At 30.7% G+C, this 20,893-nt stretch overlaps 1 protein-coding gene and 1 pseudogene across 2 annotated transcripts; one reads left to right on the forward strand and one right to left on the reverse strand.

The window, feature by feature from the left end:
• Positions 1 to 658: 658 nt before the first annotated feature.
• LOC111292715 (zinc finger protein GAI-ASSOCIATED FACTOR 1-like) lies at positions 659 to 4,403 on the reverse strand. Its single transcript, XM_022885230.2, has 4 exons — positions 3,526 to 4,403; positions 3,004 to 3,400; positions 2,604 to 2,911; positions 659 to 2,086 (listed from the first exon to the last, which is right to left on the reverse strand). The coding sequence occupies exons 1-4, from the start codon at positions 3,647 to 3,649 to the stop codon at positions 1,290 to 1,292; spliced, it is 1,626 nt and encodes a 541-aa protein (XP_022740965.2). The 5' UTR covers positions 3,650 to 4,403; the 3' UTR covers positions 659 to 1,289.
• A 7,225-nt stretch (positions 4,404 to 11,628) lies between these two features.
• LOC111292179 (uncharacterized) lies at positions 11,629 to 20,698 on the forward strand (annotated as a pseudogene). The gene is made up of 14 exons (XR_016345695.1): positions 11,629 to 12,271; positions 14,985 to 15,250; positions 15,335 to 15,403; positions 15,463 to 15,567; positions 15,867 to 15,938; positions 16,170 to 16,323; positions 16,547 to 16,594; positions 17,134 to 17,243; positions 17,365 to 17,432; positions 17,648 to 17,720; positions 18,373 to 18,812; positions 18,956 to 19,167; positions 19,277 to 19,387; positions 20,333 to 20,698. The product of XR_016345695.1 is annotated as an uncharacterized LOC111292179 (transcript).
• Positions 20,699 to 20,893: the final 195 nt, after the last annotated feature.

Genomic DNA, 20,893 nt, shown 5'->3' on the forward strand with positions numbered 1-20,893 from the left:
CAAAACCGCAAAAGATTTTATTTAAAAGGAAGTAGACCACAATTAGACATATTCTTAAATCTGGCGTGTGTTATGCTTTGTTCAATCATCAAAGCTCAAAGATTATTATACTATTTCTACTTAACTGCCACGACTAAGATTAAATTACTAAAAATTCATCAAATTGCAGTGAAAACAGAGGAAACAAATGTGGAGGAGAGAAAGACAGGACAGCTAAGGACGTAAGGGGTGGCCGCTAAATACAAGAGCATGTAAGAGGGCAGGTTTTACCTGAAACTGGAAAACGACAAGGAAGCAAAGACAGAATCAGATTGGACTCTCAACAATGGAATTCAAAGGGGCCATGGCATTTAAAATCCTTGCTAGAAAGGTTTATTGAGACGACATTTTTTTATGGGGTAAGGACTTCGGAACACTTGAGAAATTAAAAGGGGACCCCAATAATATCTTCATTTGATTTTCCTATCTCCAATTTCGTACATGAAAATAACTCTACATTGCACAGTTACAATGACTCAGCCTCTCTGTCTGACTGCATTAACTTCTATCTTATCTCATAGGAACAAAAAAAGAAAAGGCTTTTGCTCTTTCTTTCAACAAGAAACCAGGCCAAATTAAATTTGAGTTCATTCCCATGATCCCAGAATGAAAAACAAAATACATAAAACAACAAATTTAAATTAATTGCAAATATAAATAACAGATGGAATTGTTTAAGGTTGGCTTGGTTCAAACAAATTGGAACCTTAATCCAGTCCACTGATCAGGATCAACCTAAATCCTTCCATTTTCGGCATTTTGACAGTCCATGTTGGGATTCCACTTTACCGCTAAAATTTCCACTACACATCCGCCTATGCCCGGGCTAAAAATCTAATAATAGCGAAAACACATCCCATCTGCTGTTTACAGATGTTTCCAAGCTTGAAAAACCTGATACAAAGAATGTCGGAATTACAGAGATGTCGCTGTTCCTAGAGCAAACTTACACTTCCAGTATCCTAATACATCTGACTTTTGAATTTTCCTTTTACTACAAAAGCTATACTGCAACAAGAAAAGTCATTTTCGCCATTGTCATGCACATGGCAGCAGAACAATAAAAAAGACGCAAACTGCCTCTTTGATGCCTTGATGCTAACCTCCTCCACAATGGCAATTCTTTATGGAAAATTATATATTACCTTCGTTTTCTTCTTAACCCAGAATAGTTCGAGATCAGGTGGCCCTGTGCATTTTATATTTTCCCCAAAGTCAAATGGACAAGAATAATTCTTATTTATACCAAGTCATGAGCTCCTTCCAATGTCCTTGCTGGTAAAATCTCCACCTCCAAAAGATGCTGCTGCTGCTGCTGCCGCTGCCGCTGCAGCAACATCAAGTCCACCTCCAATGGAGGTAATTAGAGCTGACAGGCCACCATTGGGGCTGCCACCTGCAGCCATCCCCAACCCAAGAAAATCAAGAGTAGTTTGCTTAGGACCAAATACGGGAGTTCCCATCATCAATTCCTTTAATCCTGAACTTCCATCACAAGGAAGCCCAAGTCCAAGTCCTGCTGCAACAGAGGCATTGTCAGGCTCAACATGTATCTGACCCCATTGCAAGTTATCTTGCTGTGCAGACGATGAAGATGATGAAACTATACCAAAACCACGAAGCAAGGATGCATTAGTTGCTGCTGCTCCCATCTGAGCAGCTTTCTGCAGTAGTGCTGTGGCAGACATAGCAGGTTGTGGTGGTGGTGCATACTGCCTGCGCTCTTGCCTTGCGGTCCCGAATATTGATGAACCATGGTTGGTTGAGAGGCATAGAGAAATTGGTTCATTAGATGTTGATGGAGCAAGGTCAGCTGGATGATCTGGGCGACCCATAGCTCGAATTAAGTCAGTAAAAGCCGGAGGTTGAGGAGGTTGTAAGCTCACAGATGCAGCTGAGGATGCAAATAAGCTTGCAAATACACTGCTGCTGCTGCTCCCATTGCTACCTGAGCTGGTGCTACTGCTACAACTTCCATTTCGGCCAGCTGGTGCCGGAGCTGGAGCCAAAGCCGCTTCGACAATAGAAGCAGGATTTTCAGGCAACTCTATAACAAGAACCGAGATAGACGGCAAATAGAACATTAGGGGACCTGTCTTAAAAGTCTAAAACATAGAGGCATGGAAAGTTAAAAGACTTATCCTTACGAAAGAACTTTAGAGCAAAAAGCAAGAATCAATAATGGTTTCCTTTCTGTAAATCCACTTCTCTTTTCTTTTTAACTTTTGAATCACTTTGGTCTTTTATCAGGATTGCACAAATTGAATTTCACAGTTTAGAAAATAAGTTAACTTTCCTTCTTTCCTTCCCCTCTCAAATCTCAGTCTTAACTTTCCTTCTTTCCTTCCCCTCTCAAATCTCAGTCTCACTAGCCCAGTTAGTAAAACCTCCAGATAACAACAAAGACCAGTAACAGACAAAAACTACTACGTTCCAAGACTCATCCAAAGACATAATAAGAACAAAAAAAAGCTGTCTTTATTTAATTTAAACAAAATAAGAACGGACAAAATTGAAACTACAAAGATCGAAATTTTCCAAATTCGGTAACATATAAAACTTACCACAATTTTGAACTGGCAAAACTGAAGTAGATATCACACTAGTTGACTGAGGCAGAGGCGGTGCAGCTGGAGTTGGAGCTGGAGCTGGGGCCGAAACTTGCACTGGTGCTGGTGCCGGAGCCAGAGACGACACCGGTGCCGGTGCAGGTAGTGGTGATGAATCCACAGCCTGAACTTTCAGGTCGGATTCCGAACTGGGATTCGCTACAGGATGATTCTGATTCTGAGGCTGAGGTTGTGTTTGAGTTCTAGCACTCTCTTCTGCTAACGCATCACAGAAAGCCCGGTGGGTGACAAAACTATCCCTTCTGCAAAAAACAAAAACAAAATTAGCAGTCAATCCCACAAAAATGTCCAATTTTTTCCGATTCAAATCGAATCTTTAGACTGTTTTGAATACCTCGAAAACAGAGTTCCACAATCACATTTATACTCTCGAGTACCACAAATCTTAGAGTGAGCTTTCCAATCAGATTGAACAGCGTATTTTTTGGAACATTTATCGCATTTCCACTTTTTTTCTCCATGTTTTCTACAGAAATGTTTCTTAATTCCCGTAAGATCGCCTAAAGCTCTTGATGGATTGTGATGAACACAAGAGGGCTCAGGACAAACATAAACTCTCTTCTTCACTTCTTTACTCGATCTCTGCCTCAGCTTCCACGGTAAATTATGACCTCGCTTATGAAGCTGAAGATTTTGGTCCCTTTGAAACCCTTTATTGCAAATTTCACAAACGAATCGGTTCGTTGCTAAAAGAGTCGTCGGAGATAAAGCAATCACCTCGGCATCTGGATCTGTAGCAACCAAAAAAAAAAAAGAAAAAAAAAAAGAAAATTGATAACAAAATGAAGCACCAAAAATAGACAAAGGGCAAAGTTTGGATGTTTATTGGTTATTAGATAGCTATGTTTTACGGTACCTGGCATTCCAGGGAGGTTACGTTTCTTCTTGGCGGTGGTTTTGGGAGGTGGGTTTTGGTTACCGGAGGAAGAGACGCTAGCTTCACCGGAACCGGTTGAGGAATTATCTAAGTCGACCGGCATGACTTAAAAAAAAAAAAAAAGAGAGAGAGAGCTTTCTTTGAAATCAAACTACTCGACAAAAAAAGAAGGTGAAAATCTAGAGCATTTATCTCACAATTCTAAACTATCTTTTTCACACACGAAGTTGGTATGTCTTCTTCTTCTTCTTCTTCTTCTTTCTATGGCCTTGTTTTTAGTTCTCTCTCTTTTATCTACCAGTCAATCTGTGCTTTTGATTTCTTCTTTTTTTGCTCTTTTTGCCACCTACCAGCTCCCTACCGAGTCTCTGACCAAAATTCACGTTAACCAAAGAAGCTCAATGATTAAACCCAAACACTGAAAACCAGCTCTTTCCGCTCAAGAGCTTTAAAGTTCAATCCAAAACCCACCCAAAAGGTTAGAAAAAAAAAATCAAAACCCAGAAAGCAAATCCAATCAATAAATCCTGCAGCTGGAAGATGCAACGGTCAAAGCTGAATCAAATAACATAACAATCTCAATAAAACAGAGAAAGAGGATCAGATATGGATAAGTTTTATATAAGGCGGCTCAAAAAGAACACACAAGAAGAAAGAGAGAGAAAAAAAACAATTACAGAGAACTTCATGTGAAAGTTTTTAGAGAAAAGGAAAAGAAAGTGAGAAATCTTAGTAAAGTTCTTTGGTCTAATTGTTATTGCTGGCTTACTTTTCAGAAGAGAAATAAAATAAAAATTTTTATAGATTATTGTTAAGTAAGATTTTATTAGTATTAATCTAATACAACACATTGTTTTAACAACAAATAAGATTTGATTAATGGGTTTTTGGCAAGTTGTCGGGGGGTGCTGTTTTGTCGTGTAGTGAAGTGGTCTGAACTTCTTTTGGACAAGAGCTGAGGGGCTGTCGTTGCCCTTTGGTGTTGCTTTAAATTCATCTAAAGTCAAACTACTTTTTCATTGATTGTAACTTTTTACTGTTTTTAGCCAATTCAATTTAGCCACGTGGCTTGGTTTACTAGCACTAAGCACGTTTGATAGTTTTCCCCTTTTCACGTTGATATTCTTTTCTTACAAAACAGAGCAACTTGTCTTGAAGGGGCAATAACCCCTTTTTTTTAATAATAATCCTGTGAATTTTTTTCTTTACCTTTCTTATTTTTCGTTTCAAGATGATAAAAATTGAGTATATGTTTTGAATTTGATTCATATCTCCCCTTTTAATTTTTTCGTCAACCCAAATCTACCAAAAAAAAAAAAAAAGGGGTTTATGCTTTAGGTAAAGAAAATTACATAAATTTTATATATCATCACTTCATTTTTTTTTGTGGATAATTGAAATAAAATCATTACTCAAAGAAATAAGAAAAATATTTGGAAGGTAATGATATTATTTAAATTGCATATCAACAGTAATAATTAGTAGGATTCTATTAGCTCTAAATTTTAAATGCCATGGCCCGTTTGAATTCATTACTTGTCGAATGTGATTGATATAATTGTATCATAAATTATATGTGTGATTCATTTTATACGTGTAGGTAGGACGGCAATCAATCTCATCCCCGATAGATTTTGATCCGATTCAATCTTATAGGGTCGAGTTTTTTTTTTTAATTTTGATTTTTGGGTCGAGTCGAGTTCGGATATGTCTAAAATTCAATTCGATCCGACATTATATAAAAAATTATTTTTTAATTAATTATTTAATTATTTATTTATATATATTTATATAATGATATTTTTAAATATTTATATTTAAAAAATAATATTTTATATTTTAAAAAATAATATTTTATTAATTTAAGGTCGGGTCGAATACGGTTTACATGGTGTCGGATCGGGTTCGGGGTATAAAAAAATCGGATAAAATCAGATTCGGATATGCTAAAACATAAAGTCGAATCGGATTTGAGACGAGCAAAATCTGTCTCAAACCCGATCTGATGCCATCCCTACGTGTAGGTATATAAAATAACTATTTTATGTAATATATTTCAATTTTAAACGTCATTATTATTAGTTTTTTTTTAGGTTTGCATCGAGTCAACAAAAGATCTAAAAATATAGGTGATCTTACTCATAACTAATTTAATATTATGTAAATATTATAGTAAAGCATTAATGAATTAGGCATGACATAACAAAGCCAAATATTCCATATGAGAGATAACTTTTGTTACTTGATTCGGTAAATTTTAATTAATGACAAAATTAATATTAGTGACCTATCTTTTATATCTCAATTGGCTAAAATAATAAAAAAAATTCATGAATTTTATTAATTTATTTAAATAAATTTTTATATTTTATTATATTTAAATAAATTTTTAAATTTTAATTTGTATTTAAATAAATTCTTAATCTCTAACTTATATATAAATAAATTCATAACTTTTAATTTGTACATAAATAAACTTTTAATATAAATTAATTTTTATTTGAATATAAATCAAAAAATAAAAATTTATTTGTGTATAATAAAAATATAAAAATTTATTTTTAAAAAGTTAAATAGTTTTTTTTTTAATTTTTGCTTTTGCATTTTAACTGATAATCCATGATTTTATGGACGATTTATTAGTCGTTTTAAGTTTATGAGACAAATGTTTTCGAACATTATATTTTAGAATTATGGTTTCCTCTCCTTCATATAGATAAAAGGAAAACAGTTAAAACTTTTTAAAATACGCATAATTGAAAGAATGAAAATGAAATTCTTAAGCACGACAAGGAAGTAAAACCAATTTGCTATTTCATAGAGCTGATGATTCTGCATTTGGCGTACACGCATCAATTGTGTATTAAGTTGGGATATCTTTAATGTTTGATGATCGAAGCACACATGAACAGAAAAAAAAATTTTTTTTTTTTGTTTTTTGAGTAGTTTCATTTTTATATATTTGATTCTTGTTTAGTTTAAAGATAACGACGATAAGGTTTTGAGTTTAAGTAAGAGGTTAGAAGGGATATACAACCATAAAGCCGGCATGTTTTTCTTTGCACAATCATCATAACTTGCTTTGACTTGGGTGCTTTTCTTCAATTTTTTTTAGTTCAAACTCTGCATTATTCTAGCCAGCCAGGATATGGGCCCTCCACGATGGTAATGTTTTTTTTTTTGGTTCTTCCCTGTCAGAGACGGCCATGGCCACCTTTGCCATCAAAATCTCAGCTTAATTAGGTTAAGCCATATGTACTATTTCCATTCTGAGAACTTAATCCCTGTGTCTGGACGACTTCTTAATGATTCAGTCAATTTTCAAGCTTTGCCTGAATTATTTTTTAGACGAATTTAAGAATGCACTATTTCTTATTGAATTCAAAATCTTTATCCTGAAATGCTCTCATAACGATCACAATGGACCTTAAACACTATTTTTTTAATCTTATTTAATAGTATTGCATTAGTGATTTGTAGGGGCTACAATCATTCCTCATCTTAGGTAGCCTTTTTAATTTTGAGCCTGTTTCTCTTTCCTCTTATATTACCAGCTCAACGGTAAAAAGAAAGTGTTACGGTCATATCAGTCCAATATGGAGGATTATAAAGGAAAGAACTTTACTTTTAACCCACTCTCTGGCTTATTGTTTTCCTACTAGCCATGATCCAGGTCCCACTTTCCTGATGGAGCCTGGATGGAGGCTGTGGGCCAACTGCTTAAGGTAAAAAGCGCCAACTGCTTTTGGTTTCTAACTAGAACCAACTATTTCACCATCCATGAAAAAAGAAACCAAAAGCTCACTTATAGGAAACCTACTGGTAAGAGCAACCAGTCATCCTGCTGTCGCAAGAGCCATGACTAATCAGGAGTGCTGAAACATCACCACCGTACCGAACAGACAGCATTTTCTCTGCCAAGTTACTGTAATACGACAAAAAAAGGGACCATCAACAAGCTTGACTAACTTTCTTTATTGTGCTTTATATTAAAAAATTAGACTTTTCCTTTTCATTTTCCCCATTTTTTTCTTGCTTTTCTTCCCTTTCTTGCTCACGAAGGTTAAAAATTCCAACACATTGCATATGCCCATCTAAATTCTTGACTTCCCATCAGATTCTAACCTGGGAATGAGACTATTGGCATGGATACTACATAAAATTTTAGTAGATTCCTACCAAAGAAGAGACCTATGTTTCTTAATAATTATCGTAGACAAAGGGAATGGAAAATAAAAAAAAAGGGGTAATGTCACATTTGAAAGATTATTTGTCAATTATGTGTGTTCATTAAAAGTTAATAATTTTTAAAATAAATATTATATTAGTTAAAAATATACATAATTTGATTATTATCTTAAAATTTTTTAAATTTAAATATCATATTAAATATTTTATTATAATTTAAAATATTCATAAAATTAACTAAAAAACAATAATATTAAATAGTCAAAAAGGTGTTGTTTATCTCCCTGGTTCCCCTGCCCTGTTGTTTTCATCATCTGGTTTACCGGGTCACGCTACCTAATGGAAAAATACATGCCATTGACTTCCCAATGATGCAATTTTCAGTATTCTTTTTATTATAGGTAAGACGAAACGAGGAGGGGAAGTGAATATCTTGTTGTTCCAACCAGTTCCAATTTTCAAACATGTCCACTAGAGAAAAAAGTTGATGCCATCCTTTTTATTCAGTATTTCCCCATTCCCACCTCCCCTTTTTCTCCTCTTCTTTTGCGAATTGATAGAGACAGGATATGTCCCTGGTTCCAATGATGTCCCATTGTAATGATGCTGCAGCTCTGACAAATTAAATACTGACTTTATGTTTATAACGAAGGGTAGTTAATCTTATGACTGTTTACAAAGATGAGTTTGATCTATAAAATTAAATTATCGTAGAATAGAATAAGATAAAATAATTTTATTTTATTTTATATTTAATATATATAAGAATTATGATAAATTAAATAATTTTTAATATATAAAATAATAAATAAGATAATATGATAATTATTTTAGATTAAATTTAATTTATAAATAAAAAAGAAGATAAGATTATAAAGAGAATAAATTATTTTCTTAATATAAGATAATTTAATTTTTTTAAAATAAAAAAATTATTTTTTATTCATCAAAATTAAATTTACATATCCTATTAATATTGTACTCTTAAAAATTATATTAATAATTTAAATTATATAAATTTTGAAAAAAAATAATTTTGACTAATAAGTAAATTATCTTATCCTAATTTTTATACACATTAAATACAAAACAAAATATTATTATTTAATATAATTTTATTTATCAAATACGTCCTAAATGTATTGGACTAAACCATTTTGCCAAGCTCGAAATCAATGATAGAAAACTAGGTTTTGCAGTAAGGGAAACATCTTCTCCCCAGCTGTGAAATTTACATTTTTCTGATATTGTTTTCATATTCAAAAGCCATTCTCTACCAGTTGAAAAATATAAATACCATACAAGGGAAAGCTTCCTTGGAACAGTCAAGAAAGAGCAGAAGAACAATCATCTGCCTTGGATACTTACCAATACGTTCTCAGAAAGTAAATTATCCAATGCTTCCTCAACAAGATGATTAATGATTGAAATCCTGTTTTTCCCTTCAAAATTATACTCAAAAGCTTGTTTGACTAAGATTGAAACTATCAGGGGCTGTTAGGTACACCTGTTTTACAACCTTAAAGCTAAGCGCTTTCAGATAACTAGAAGAGAAATGGAGCAAAATGGTCCAGAGTGTTATAATTATGATAGGAATTCCATTGATGCAACAGGGAATTCCAATATAAAACTGAAAAAAATTTCACATTTGAATATTATTTGATTTTCTCATTTTTTTTTTTATGCTTTAAAGTCAAATTACAATGGATTTGCTGGTTGCAACTGATTTAGAAATAAAAAATAAAAACCTGGAAATTGAAGAACCTTGAGCAGACAATGACATTAATAATAAAATGGAAAAAGTAAATATTCTTTTGTATAAAATTTTGGGGTTTTTTTGTTTATTCAGCGGCCCATCTCTCCCATGCAAATAACAACAAGGAAAGGAAAGGAAAGGGGCAATAATGTGGCTGCAGTGAAGGTCTCATATATAGAAATTCCAAGACAAAAAAATCATGACAAAACCACATTGATTCATGCCTTTATTGGTTGACTAAAGGATTGATGTTCTTCAACACAAATTGTAAAAACTTTTCCACAACTTGCCAAACTGTTATAATAAGATTCATTAATCCTCTCAATTCAACTGTAAAAGTTTAGAACTTACTTTTTTTTTTTTTATTTTGGTCAGGATTGAATTGTGATATCTGCAATTAAAATCTTAATATTTTATCTTAAGCTAATTGATGTAATTAAGCTAACAAAAAATTAAAAACAGTAAATAAGTAGTAAAAAAATAATAGCATGTCACATTTGTCCATCCACGTGACACGTGTCAAGATTCAAGATGTCAATAACATAATGAAATCATATTTATGCAAACAAGGAAAAATGTTCTAAGATTCAAAATTTGTGATTTACCTTAAACCAAGTATTTCTTTTGAAAGGAAAATATGGTTTTGGTAAAAGTCTCTTTTGGTTACATCACTGAAGACGTAATAGCTGAAAAGAAAAAAAAAAAGTATCATAATTAATATTTATGAATTTAAGAAAAACTTTTTTTTATTCTCCTAAAAAATATTATTATTTTTTTTTAGTAAAATAAAAATGAACTCCAAGTCTTACATGCAAAACCTTCACTCGTCGCAAACCACTCGGGTTATTATTATTTTTTTTTACAAAGCATATTATAATTTGAATTATGTGTTGAAATTTTAAAAATGATTATATAAATCAATTAAATTAAATTTCAGTTATCTTATAAGTTTGAAAAATTAATTCAAAATACTAAAAATCATTCCTTACAAAATTTATTTTTTTCTTTGTCAAAAAAAATATAAATATTAATTGGTCATTTTATATAAATATTAATTGGTCATTTTGGACCAAACTTCTAAAATTGGGCTCCAAGACCCAATATTACTGGAAACAGTGGACCTTTTTTAAATTACAAATTGGGCCCTGTTAGGCTCAAAACCGAACAAGTATTTCTTGAACACTCGGACATGGATGGTGCGTGAAGAGATCCCAGACCAAACAAGCTCTGGCTGTCTTCGGTCCATATAGCAAGTTTCCACAGAGCATTAGTCATCTATCTTTGTTTAATTCATAGGTGATTTTATTGTTTACTAGATTTTAGTATGAGGGGATTTTGGTGAAATGGCAGGGTTGCTGTCATGTGATATGGAGTTTAAGGGTTTTAAGTTGCAAAAAATAATATTTTGTAAAAATACAAGGTAATATAGTCTATATTAAATTTAGTAGTTTAACCTTTTTTTCGAATTTTATGTATGACAAGAGCTTTACTCTTCAAATTATTTTTTATATGGGTTTTGGTTGGAGTGTTTATTTTGTGGATTCAATTGATTTAGAATTGAATTATTTAAGATTAAATTAAATTAATTATATTATTTTATATTCATTAATCAAATGGATTAATTATGAAAATTGATTGACTTTTAGATTTGGTAGGAGTGCTTATTTTGTGAATTTTATTAATTTAGAATTGAATTATTTAAAATTAAATTAATTGAATTATATTATTTTATTTTCGTTAATCAAATCGAATTGATTAATCTTATTAAATTCAATCAATTTGGTCAATTTTTTTATTAATCAAATAGCAATTACATTTAAATTTAATTATATTTTAAATTCTTAAGTCATTATATTTAAAAAAAATTAAATAAAATTATTTAATAAAATATTCAAATACTAATATATTAAGTTAAAATTTTTAACATATATAATAAAATGATCAATTTCATATCTTTTTAATTTTTTATTTAATTTTTGCTGTATATTAATTAAAATTTTAATTAATTCAATTTTTTAATTGAAAGCAATATGTTTTTATAATCAATCAAAATTAATTCAATAACCAAATTAAATTAATTTTGTAAATTAATTCGATTAAAATCGAAATTTGAAACCTTTAACTTTCACGTACTCCAAGCTTTTACAATTGCATTTTAGACTCCTTTTTATTACCTCCTGCACTGCCGTTAAAAACTCACATCACCAAAAACCTCTGAAATCGTTAAAGCGAGCTCGACGACCAAATTTGCGCCCAAATCCTCCAATTCGCATCCAATCTCAAATCAAACTCTAACCCAAAACCCTCATCCAAACAAGCACATAAAGGTGGCGTTTGATATTGCGAAAGCGAGCAACATTACCAGCACGTTATAACTTTGAAGTAGGGAAAGTAAATATATATATATATATATATATATATATATTTTCACGGAAATATCCTTTGAGGCTTACCGACCTTCCTCTCTTCTTCCTTGTTGATCTCCCAGTCAAAACCCTAACTAATCCACCTCCATTGCTGCCGCCTCTCCATTCAGTTGTTGCCGGATCTCTGGACTACTTTTTCCAACGACAAGTAAATGGTTTTTCCCTTCTGCTCCTGGAAACTCCATAAAATTAAAATTTTTATGACGAAAGGCTTCGGAAAATTGTGATGGGTAAAGCTTACAACGAGATGGTTGACGTGCTAAGGAATTATTGAGGAAGATGATTTGCAGAGATGTTTCTAAAAGATGGTCTGCAAAACAAGTTTCTGTTAAGTTGCAGAAATTTAATCAGGCAGGTAAATGTGAACCGAAGCTGTCTCTTTTTTTTGTTTTGTAAATTAGCATTTAATTATAAAAATAAAATAATTATAATATAATTATTTTTGCAAATTAGCATTTAATTATAGAAAATGAATTATACTCATTTTTTTGTAAATTAGTATTTAATTATATAAATGAAATATTATAATAAAATTGCTTTGTAAATTAACATTTAATTATATAGATTAAATATTATAATATAATTATTTTTATAAATTAACGTTCAATTATACATATTATAAAAATTAAATATATGTGTCGGACTTATTTTGATACAAATGAATACTTTTGAAAATTTATATTACATCTATATATATATATATATATTACAATATATATAAATATCTTATAAGATTTACCATATGAACACTTATATGGGTAATTCTTTTAAATGATACATAAGATAGTTTTTTTAAAAAGTAAGATAATTTTTTTTAATTTCAAATTAAATAATTTTAAAAATTTTGAAATATTAAAATTATTCAAATTATAATTGAAAATAAATCAATCTAAAAATATATTTTTAAAATTAAAAATCTGAAATATGGATTTTATTTTCTTAATAGATAATTTTAATTGTTTACTAAATAATTTTATTTAAAAAATTATTTAATTATCAAAATCTTTTACACGTGTTTAAAATTTACAACGATTAAATTTTTTCAAATCTTTCAATAAATTTTTTTTATTTTGATTTTGTTTATGCTAAATTTTGAGCTGAAAGGTAAAACCTTAAAATCACGAGAGAGAAAAAAAAAAAAAGGTAAAGCGCAAAGATAATGAATGTTTCCTACATTTGTGTTTTGATTTTTAAATTAAAAATCAGTTATAAGAGGTCAAAAAGAGACCAAAATAGAGGAAAAGTAAAAAAAAAAAAAAAAAAGATAACTAGATAATACTTAGATGTAGGATTGTAAATGAATTAAACAAGAACGAACGTATATCTATGTTTGTTTTTTTATTGTTAAAGGTGTTCATGATTAATTCGTATTCGTTGAGAAAATTGTTTTATTTGTTCATGTTTGTTTGTTTAAATAATTAGTTGTTTATGTGCGATTCGTATTCATTCAATTAATTTAAATGAGTTCGTTTATAAATATTAATCGAATATATTTACGAATATATATAAATAAATATATTTATAAATAGTAAATAAACTATAACCAAATAAATTTTAAAAAATAAACTTTAAATGAATATTAATGAATCCAAATAAATATAAATGATTATTAAAATAGGATTAAGGTAACGAAAAAAAATATAATTTTATTAGTATTATTATAAATGAATAATAAACGAATAATAAATAAATGAGGTTTAAATGAATTTGTTCATGAACATAAATAAACTAAATAAATTTCTATTTGTATTCAGTTCTTTTAATAAACGAATATAAAAATATTATTCAAAATCGTTTGTTAAGTTTAATAAACAAACATAAACGAATAGAAATCGAACATGTTTACAAATAATTCATTAAAAACTCTGTTCGTTTACACATTTACCTAGATGACCCTATTTATAGATGAGAATTGAGAGATTTGATGAATAAATTGATGACATGAGCGAGCTGATGTGGCACTCTATATATAAAATCAATTCAAAAATTAAAAATATTTATGACTGTTTACTAATAATCTCTAACAAGTGAAAAAATCATTTTACTTTTTAGGCCCAAAAATACCCCCAACAGGTTTGAATCAATAAAATTATATTTTTAAAAATTTATGTAAGATATTAAGAATTCAAACAATTTTATGTTTGACATTGAAAATTCAAATAATTTTTCATATTAAACCTTTAAATAATAAGATCATCAAAAGAATTATATCTATTTAAACTCTAATTATTAAATTTATATTTCAAATATAAGAAAAAATTTTGATTTCATATTTGTCACTTATTATATTGATTTTAAAATTTTTAAAAAATTAATTTAAAAAATATCTATTTAATCTTAATTACCACTAAAATATTTTTTTATAAATTTAAGATTACAAATATAATGTGTTATATCAATTTTTTATTTTTTTTCATTTGCAATTTTTTTCTAAGATATATTCTATTACTATTAGATTTTTTTTGCTTTTATAATTTTTTTTTCAAGATATATTTTACTATTATTGCAATTTCATTCTTATTAAAAGTATTTTTTTTTTCACATATCTCTTAACATTTTTCTATACAGCAATTCAATTAATATTATAAAAGTGAAAGTATGCTAATATATTTTTTATTATTTAATTTATCATTCAATAATATATAAATTTTTATTTTTTAAAAAAATACATAATTTATTTTTATTTGATATAATCTTACAAGTATAAAAATATTATTGTAGATAAAAATATTCGAAACGAAGATATATTTTTTAAAAAATTATTTTTTAATGAATAGTCAGTATAAATGAATTTTATATATGTTATAAAATTTAAAAGTTTAAATATAATTAAAAAATTAATTTATATGTACATATTTATATCAAATAGGTAAGAAGATTTATGCATCCCACGTATTTGCGTTCCTAATAAAATACTTTGTTTACCAAACACTATATCATTTCATTTACTGCGTTTTAACTAACATTTGGCCCTCTATATCAAACACTGCAATATTCTTTTAGTATTTTAATTCAATGCAATCACTTACCTTGCATTCTCATTCTCTGCAATTTAATCGACGGTAAAGTGTCAAAAGCCACCAAAGAGTCCGCCCCGAAACCCGAACCACCACCAACGTTACCACCGGAATCAATTTCGAAGAAAGAAAATGAACAAGAAGATTTAAAGCCGCCGGTGGTTGCTGAACCGAAAGCCGAACAATCGCTTTTAAATGGTGCTATTGAGATGGAGATTGACGAGGAAGCTAAAGAAGATGAGATTATGAATGAAGAAGATAAGGTTGTTAGCGATATCGACGTTTTCTTCACTCCTTCAATCTACTTCAAAACTCGGGTAATTGCATTTTTGTTATATTTTTGTGTTTTGTTTAATTTTCATCTTTGCTTAATTGTTTTTCTTTTTTGAATAAAATTGCAGCTATATGTTTTGCAATATCCTCTAAGGCCTTGCTGGCTACCATACGACTTAGATGAACGATGCGAAGAGGTTCGTTAATTTTTTTTGTTTTAATTTTGAACCAATTTTATTGTGAATTTGTTTTGTAGGTAAGGGTGAAACCTGGAAGTGGGGAAGTGGAAATTGACATGTCGGTCCATGTTGATTCCAACAATTATGATAGTGAATGTTCTAGCAAATTGAAGATGACAAAGCAGGTTTGGCTCTGATTTCACTTTTTAAACAAAGTTCTATTTATTTATAGTTTTTAGAGCTTTCTATTGATCAAAATTCTAATTATTGCTATTGCATCTTTTGATAAGTTGCATTACTACATTGGTTTTTGACCTAATTAAACAAAATTCAAGTTGTCGAGTGGGTTTGATGTGTTTGTAACCTTGTCTAGTGCTTTTAAATGTAACCTTGTCTAGTGGGTTTGATGTGTGTGTGTGTGTTTTAATCTTTGTTGGGCAATTTGCATTATAACCTGATTTTATGTATTTCTGTTCATTTTCAAACTCTATTTTCTTCATGGCTGCCACCTCGCACAACTGGGTATGCTTTTGGAGTTTTAATGGGCGATAAGGTATGCATATCTAGTGTCTCTTGAATGAGCTTGTTTGAAACTAGTTAAATAATATTTGACATGTAAGCCCTGCATGATTATATCGAAGCATACATGATGTTAATCTTCTACTACTCTTCTTTGAATTTAACTTGCATGGTCGTTGCTTAGTCCTAATATGAGAATTAAGTGGTAGTAGTTTTTTGTGATCCTAACGTATATTGTTGTTCTAAGGTCATTTTTATGTTGTAGTTGCACCTGAATCCTATTCATGCAGTTGTTCAGCTCCGCTGCAACATCTCAAGCCCAGTGTCTCAAAAAGAAAGAACAGGGTTACTGCTAATGTAGAAGTTACCGTTAAAGTAGAAGAGCCTAATGGGAAGCAGCTGGTCCATCAATCAAGCGGGTGATTACTGATTGTCTACATATATTTTAGGAAATGTAAAAAGTTAAGGTTCAGAATATGTGTCTGAAACATACCTTGGTTTTGTTATTTTTGTATCCCTTCTTCCATATACGTATTAGTAATTTCTTGTGGAAAATCTACTTTTTCAGTTTTTTTCCCCTGTAATTGCTTTTTGCTTATTAATTCTATAATGCATGAGTTTCAAGTTTTACCATTGCAGCAGAACAAGGGAATACAGTCCTCAACTGAGCAAAAAGCAGATGATAAAGAGGTTTCTACTTTCTTTCACTTACATAGCATAACAATATTATTTTAATTAGGGAAAACTTCACATACACCCCCTGCGGTTTGCAATTTTCCCACTTACACCTGGGGAAATTTTTTCCCACTTACAACCTTGTGGTTTATTTCTGTCACTAGAAGGGATAACAAAGTTAAAAATCAAGCAGAATTTAGTGAAATTACAAAATTACCCTCACCCTTATTTTTTAAGGCTGTTGCCCCTTCTGGCAACAGTAGTGAACCATAGGGGTTATAAGTGAGAAAAAATTTTTCCACGGGGGTAAGTGGAAAAGTCACAAATCACAGGGGGTGTATGTGAAGTTTACCCTTTGAATTATATGTTAAATTTACGTTGAAACATGAGCAATCCAAATGGCTTGTAAGTGTAGGATATTATTACTGCTTCTAGAGTTTCCACTAACTTGTAGTCACTTGTGTTTCCAGTGGACTTTGTTCTGAATTCTGAAAACTATGAATTAATTAGATTTGCTTCTTTTATTTTTTGTTCCTTTTCATTTTCCTTTCCAGTGTTGGGTTCCACTCAAGTATCATAGCTCCAAGATTTACATCTCTGCTCAGTATCTGCAGAGAATGATGGCAGAAGAAAGCTGTCCAATTCAGTTTACGATGAGCCGTATGTTTTTTTTTTCCTGTTTTGTTAGCCCCTTAAACTAAAAATTCTGATAGATGTTTGAAATTACTATTGAAGCATCAATAAGTCAGTTACTATTGATTTGAATAGTTTCTCATTATCTTTAGGTATGATTGTGTTGACTTGTTCTGTCTTGGAGCTACTAACAATAACAAAGTCCAAGGTCTATCTAGAAGTTATGGTTACCCTTCTAGTTTCTGTTTCTAGCTTCCACAGATATATATATATATATATATATATATATATATGAGAGGAGATAGAATTTGGTATCATTTGCCTTTTGTTTTATATGTATTTTTACTTCTTGTTCAAGTGTTTGATATGTTCACGGCTTTATTATGCCAAGGAAAATGCATCATCTGCCTATTCTTTATGTTTAATAATTTAAAGACCATTGTTGTTTTTTCTTCAGGTTTTTGCTTTCACTTTCACTGGAAGAATGCTTGAAGAAATTACTGTCTGAGGTCTGTTCAAGTAGGGATTCCATTGTGTTTTCTATGTGTGTTTGTGTGTGTGCCTGGTTTGGCTGCTGTCATATATAATATATATATATAAGTATGGATCCACTTACACTAGTGTAAGTCTTATACTTTTTTTGACCCTTGGATCAAAATTAAATTTATGACTAATTTAGATCAAAATAATATTTTTAATCTTAGCCATTTTGATCCAAGGGTCAAAAAAATTATAAGACTTACATTGGTGTAAGCGAATCCCTCTCTCTCTCTCTCTCTTCATATATATATATATAGATATATAAAAGAAGATGCGGTTTAATCCCCCAAATGTTCGCACTGTATACTGGACCTAAAATTAACTTTTGCCATATGTTTTTGCAATGAACTTAGGCTTTTAGCATACATGCATCTTTAATGCTTTTGATTGCCTGAATTTAGGATCATGATCTTATTATATAGTGTTTGCTTTAAATTAATAAAATTATTGATTCCTGCTTTTTCTTCTTTTTAGTTTTTAAACTTAGTTTCCAAAAATAAAGATTGAGACTTTGACGGTTAAACTTTACTTTGTTTAGCCAGCCTTGGTAGGGATTACTAAAGTCATATTGTCATGTATTATCTCATTTAATATTTTCAATTTCCTTTTTTCTCTCAATGGGGACCTCCTTTTCATGTATTTAGTGCTCTTAAGAACTTTGCTCCAGATGCCTCAATTGAAGATATTTTTGAAAGTCCTTCAGATGCATGCTCAATTAGTGCAAGGACTTTGGGTTCCCAAGAGTTCGTTATTGTTTCCAGATGATCGATCTAAATCTTTAGCAAGCGACTATGTGCTTCTCTTATTTAGCAAGAACCCCAATAATAAGCTTAGCACAAGTAAATGCCCTTTCCCCAAGTTGCAAAGAAGAAGTAAAAGGCTTCCTGAAAAATTTAGCTGTTGAAAGGCCTTCCTTCAAAGATTGGAAGTTAAAAGAGAATGCTGATGAAGCATTCAAAAAACTCTATCCAGATATTGTTAAGGAACAAGAACAGAATTGGAGAGCTGGAGGATATCGAAGGCCCTGAAAAAAGGTGTTTCAAACTCGCAAAGTGTGCAGGTAGATTGTTTGAGGCTTTAACCATAGACATTTCACCTTGATTGCTCATTTGATTCATCCCATCCTATGTTGAATATGCAAGCCTTGTTTAATTTCCACTGATGAAAGCTTCTTCGCAATTTTGTTGCACTGTATGTTTTCAGCTTGAGAATGATTTGCAAATGTCTAAAGGATTTGGCTTTTTCCCAGCCTACCCTTCCCAAGGCAGATGCTAGAATGGTAGTTAAGGTGGTATATGGTGCTGACACACCTGAGCATGAGCTCCAGGAAGTCATAGTCAAGTTGCAGTGGAACTTCATGGTGGTCTTTTCGTTCTGATGTCATCCCCAGAGCTTCGAGAATATCATCCTTTGAGGTTGCATAAACCTGTTCAGTTAAAACTTTAGTTAAGAACAGACGTGTATGGTCTCGTATGTTTTTTCTACATATTTCCTCCTTTTCATCAGATTGTCATTTCCATGCAGGAAAGTTGTGATTGATCTCTTCGTGCCAAAGGAAAGCTCAAGAAGGCGTAAGTCATAGCTGCTGCCCATATTAATCTTAAGAGGGAAATCACTAATAATGAGTATAACAAGGTATCCTATACAACTAGTTAATATATTGTTTTTTTCAGATAGGTTTGGGTTTGCTTCCTTGAGTGAATCTTAGCTGTTTGTATCGCTTCACTGGATTGCCTTTAGGTTGAGACATGGCTCACGGTAAAGAGATTACATGTTTGTGGCATTACTGACATGAGGCATACATAAAGATGTAGGAAGGTATAGGTAGAATCATAGAATTCTTGCTCTATTGCATTGTCATGCTGTCTTCCCAGTAAAGATTAACATTGAGAAGAATATGATACTTGCAACTTAAGGAGAGGTATGTGGAACACCATAGAGATAATCATACGAAAAAGGAGTGTTACGTGAATTGAGATCTCAAGACCTGCCGTGTTAGTTTTGACTGGCATTACCGAACAGGGAATATGCTGGCCAAATCCTACTAGTTGTTTCTCATTTCATTCTCTACGGTACTCAGAAATTTATAACTTATAACAGAACCTGGTTAATAATTATTTTTAGATATAATGTTATAAATGGCTCCTAAATTATAGTAAAATATTTAATGTGATACTTAAAATTTTTAATGTGATTTGTGAACTATGAATTTGTTAATTAATATGATATTCACTTGTAATACGGTTAGCTTCGAACAATGACATGTGGTAGAGAAACAATCCTTCAAGTATTACATTAGTTAACATATTCATAATTCATATAAACATTAGAGATTTTTAAAATTTAAATACTATATTAAACATTTCACTGTAATTTAAAGGTCATTCATGACATTAATCCTTACTTTTATACAATGAGGCATGCTTTAAAAACACTAGGCTTTGAAATATTGTCTTGGCATCTGCATTGACTGGAGTAATCGGGATATTATGGAATGGCATTGGATCATCCTTTCCTCATTCAATATAATCACTCCTCGTCCTAGATGCTTATTCTGAAAGGTATTCCTTTTTTTTGCAGGTCATGATTGATTTTTGCGAGCATAATAGCAATTGGTGGGAATTGAAAAGTGGTAATGGAAAGCCAAGCTAATTTGGATTAAATATTTTTCATGAGATTGATGATGAAATCAGGTATGAGGAGCAAAGAGAAGGTAGTTGGCCAGAAGATGTACAAAAATTTTGTATTGGCATTTATAGGAGAAATTTTGTGATAGCATGTATATGGCTTATTGGTTTTTTAGTGATGGTATGCACGCGTGATCAACTGATTCAGTAGCATAGCTAGGCCAATTAAATGGGGGTTGGGATATATATGCATTGCACACTCGGTGATTTTTGTAGAATTCACATAATAAATTTTTTTGTTCCTTTATTCACATAATAACTCGTCGGAGTTGATTTCACCTTTTATAAATGGATTGTGGGTTGTGTGCTTCTCTTTGAATGGAAAAAAAAAAGTTTATTTGTGTCCAAGGTTGAATACAGCTCTGGACTTCATTTAATCAGATTTTAAAAAGCAAATCATAATAAAATAAAAATATATAAAACTTGAATTATACTGTTAATAAAATTTTTAAAA

This window comes from Durio zibethinus, chromosome 10, assembly GCF_047325235.1.
Source record: "Durio zibethinus cultivar Kanyao isolate XHJ-2024 chromosome 10, ASM4732523v1, whole genome shotgun sequence".
Taxonomy (NCBI): domain Eukaryota; kingdom Viridiplantae; phylum Streptophyta; class Magnoliopsida; order Malvales; family Malvaceae; genus Durio; species Durio zibethinus.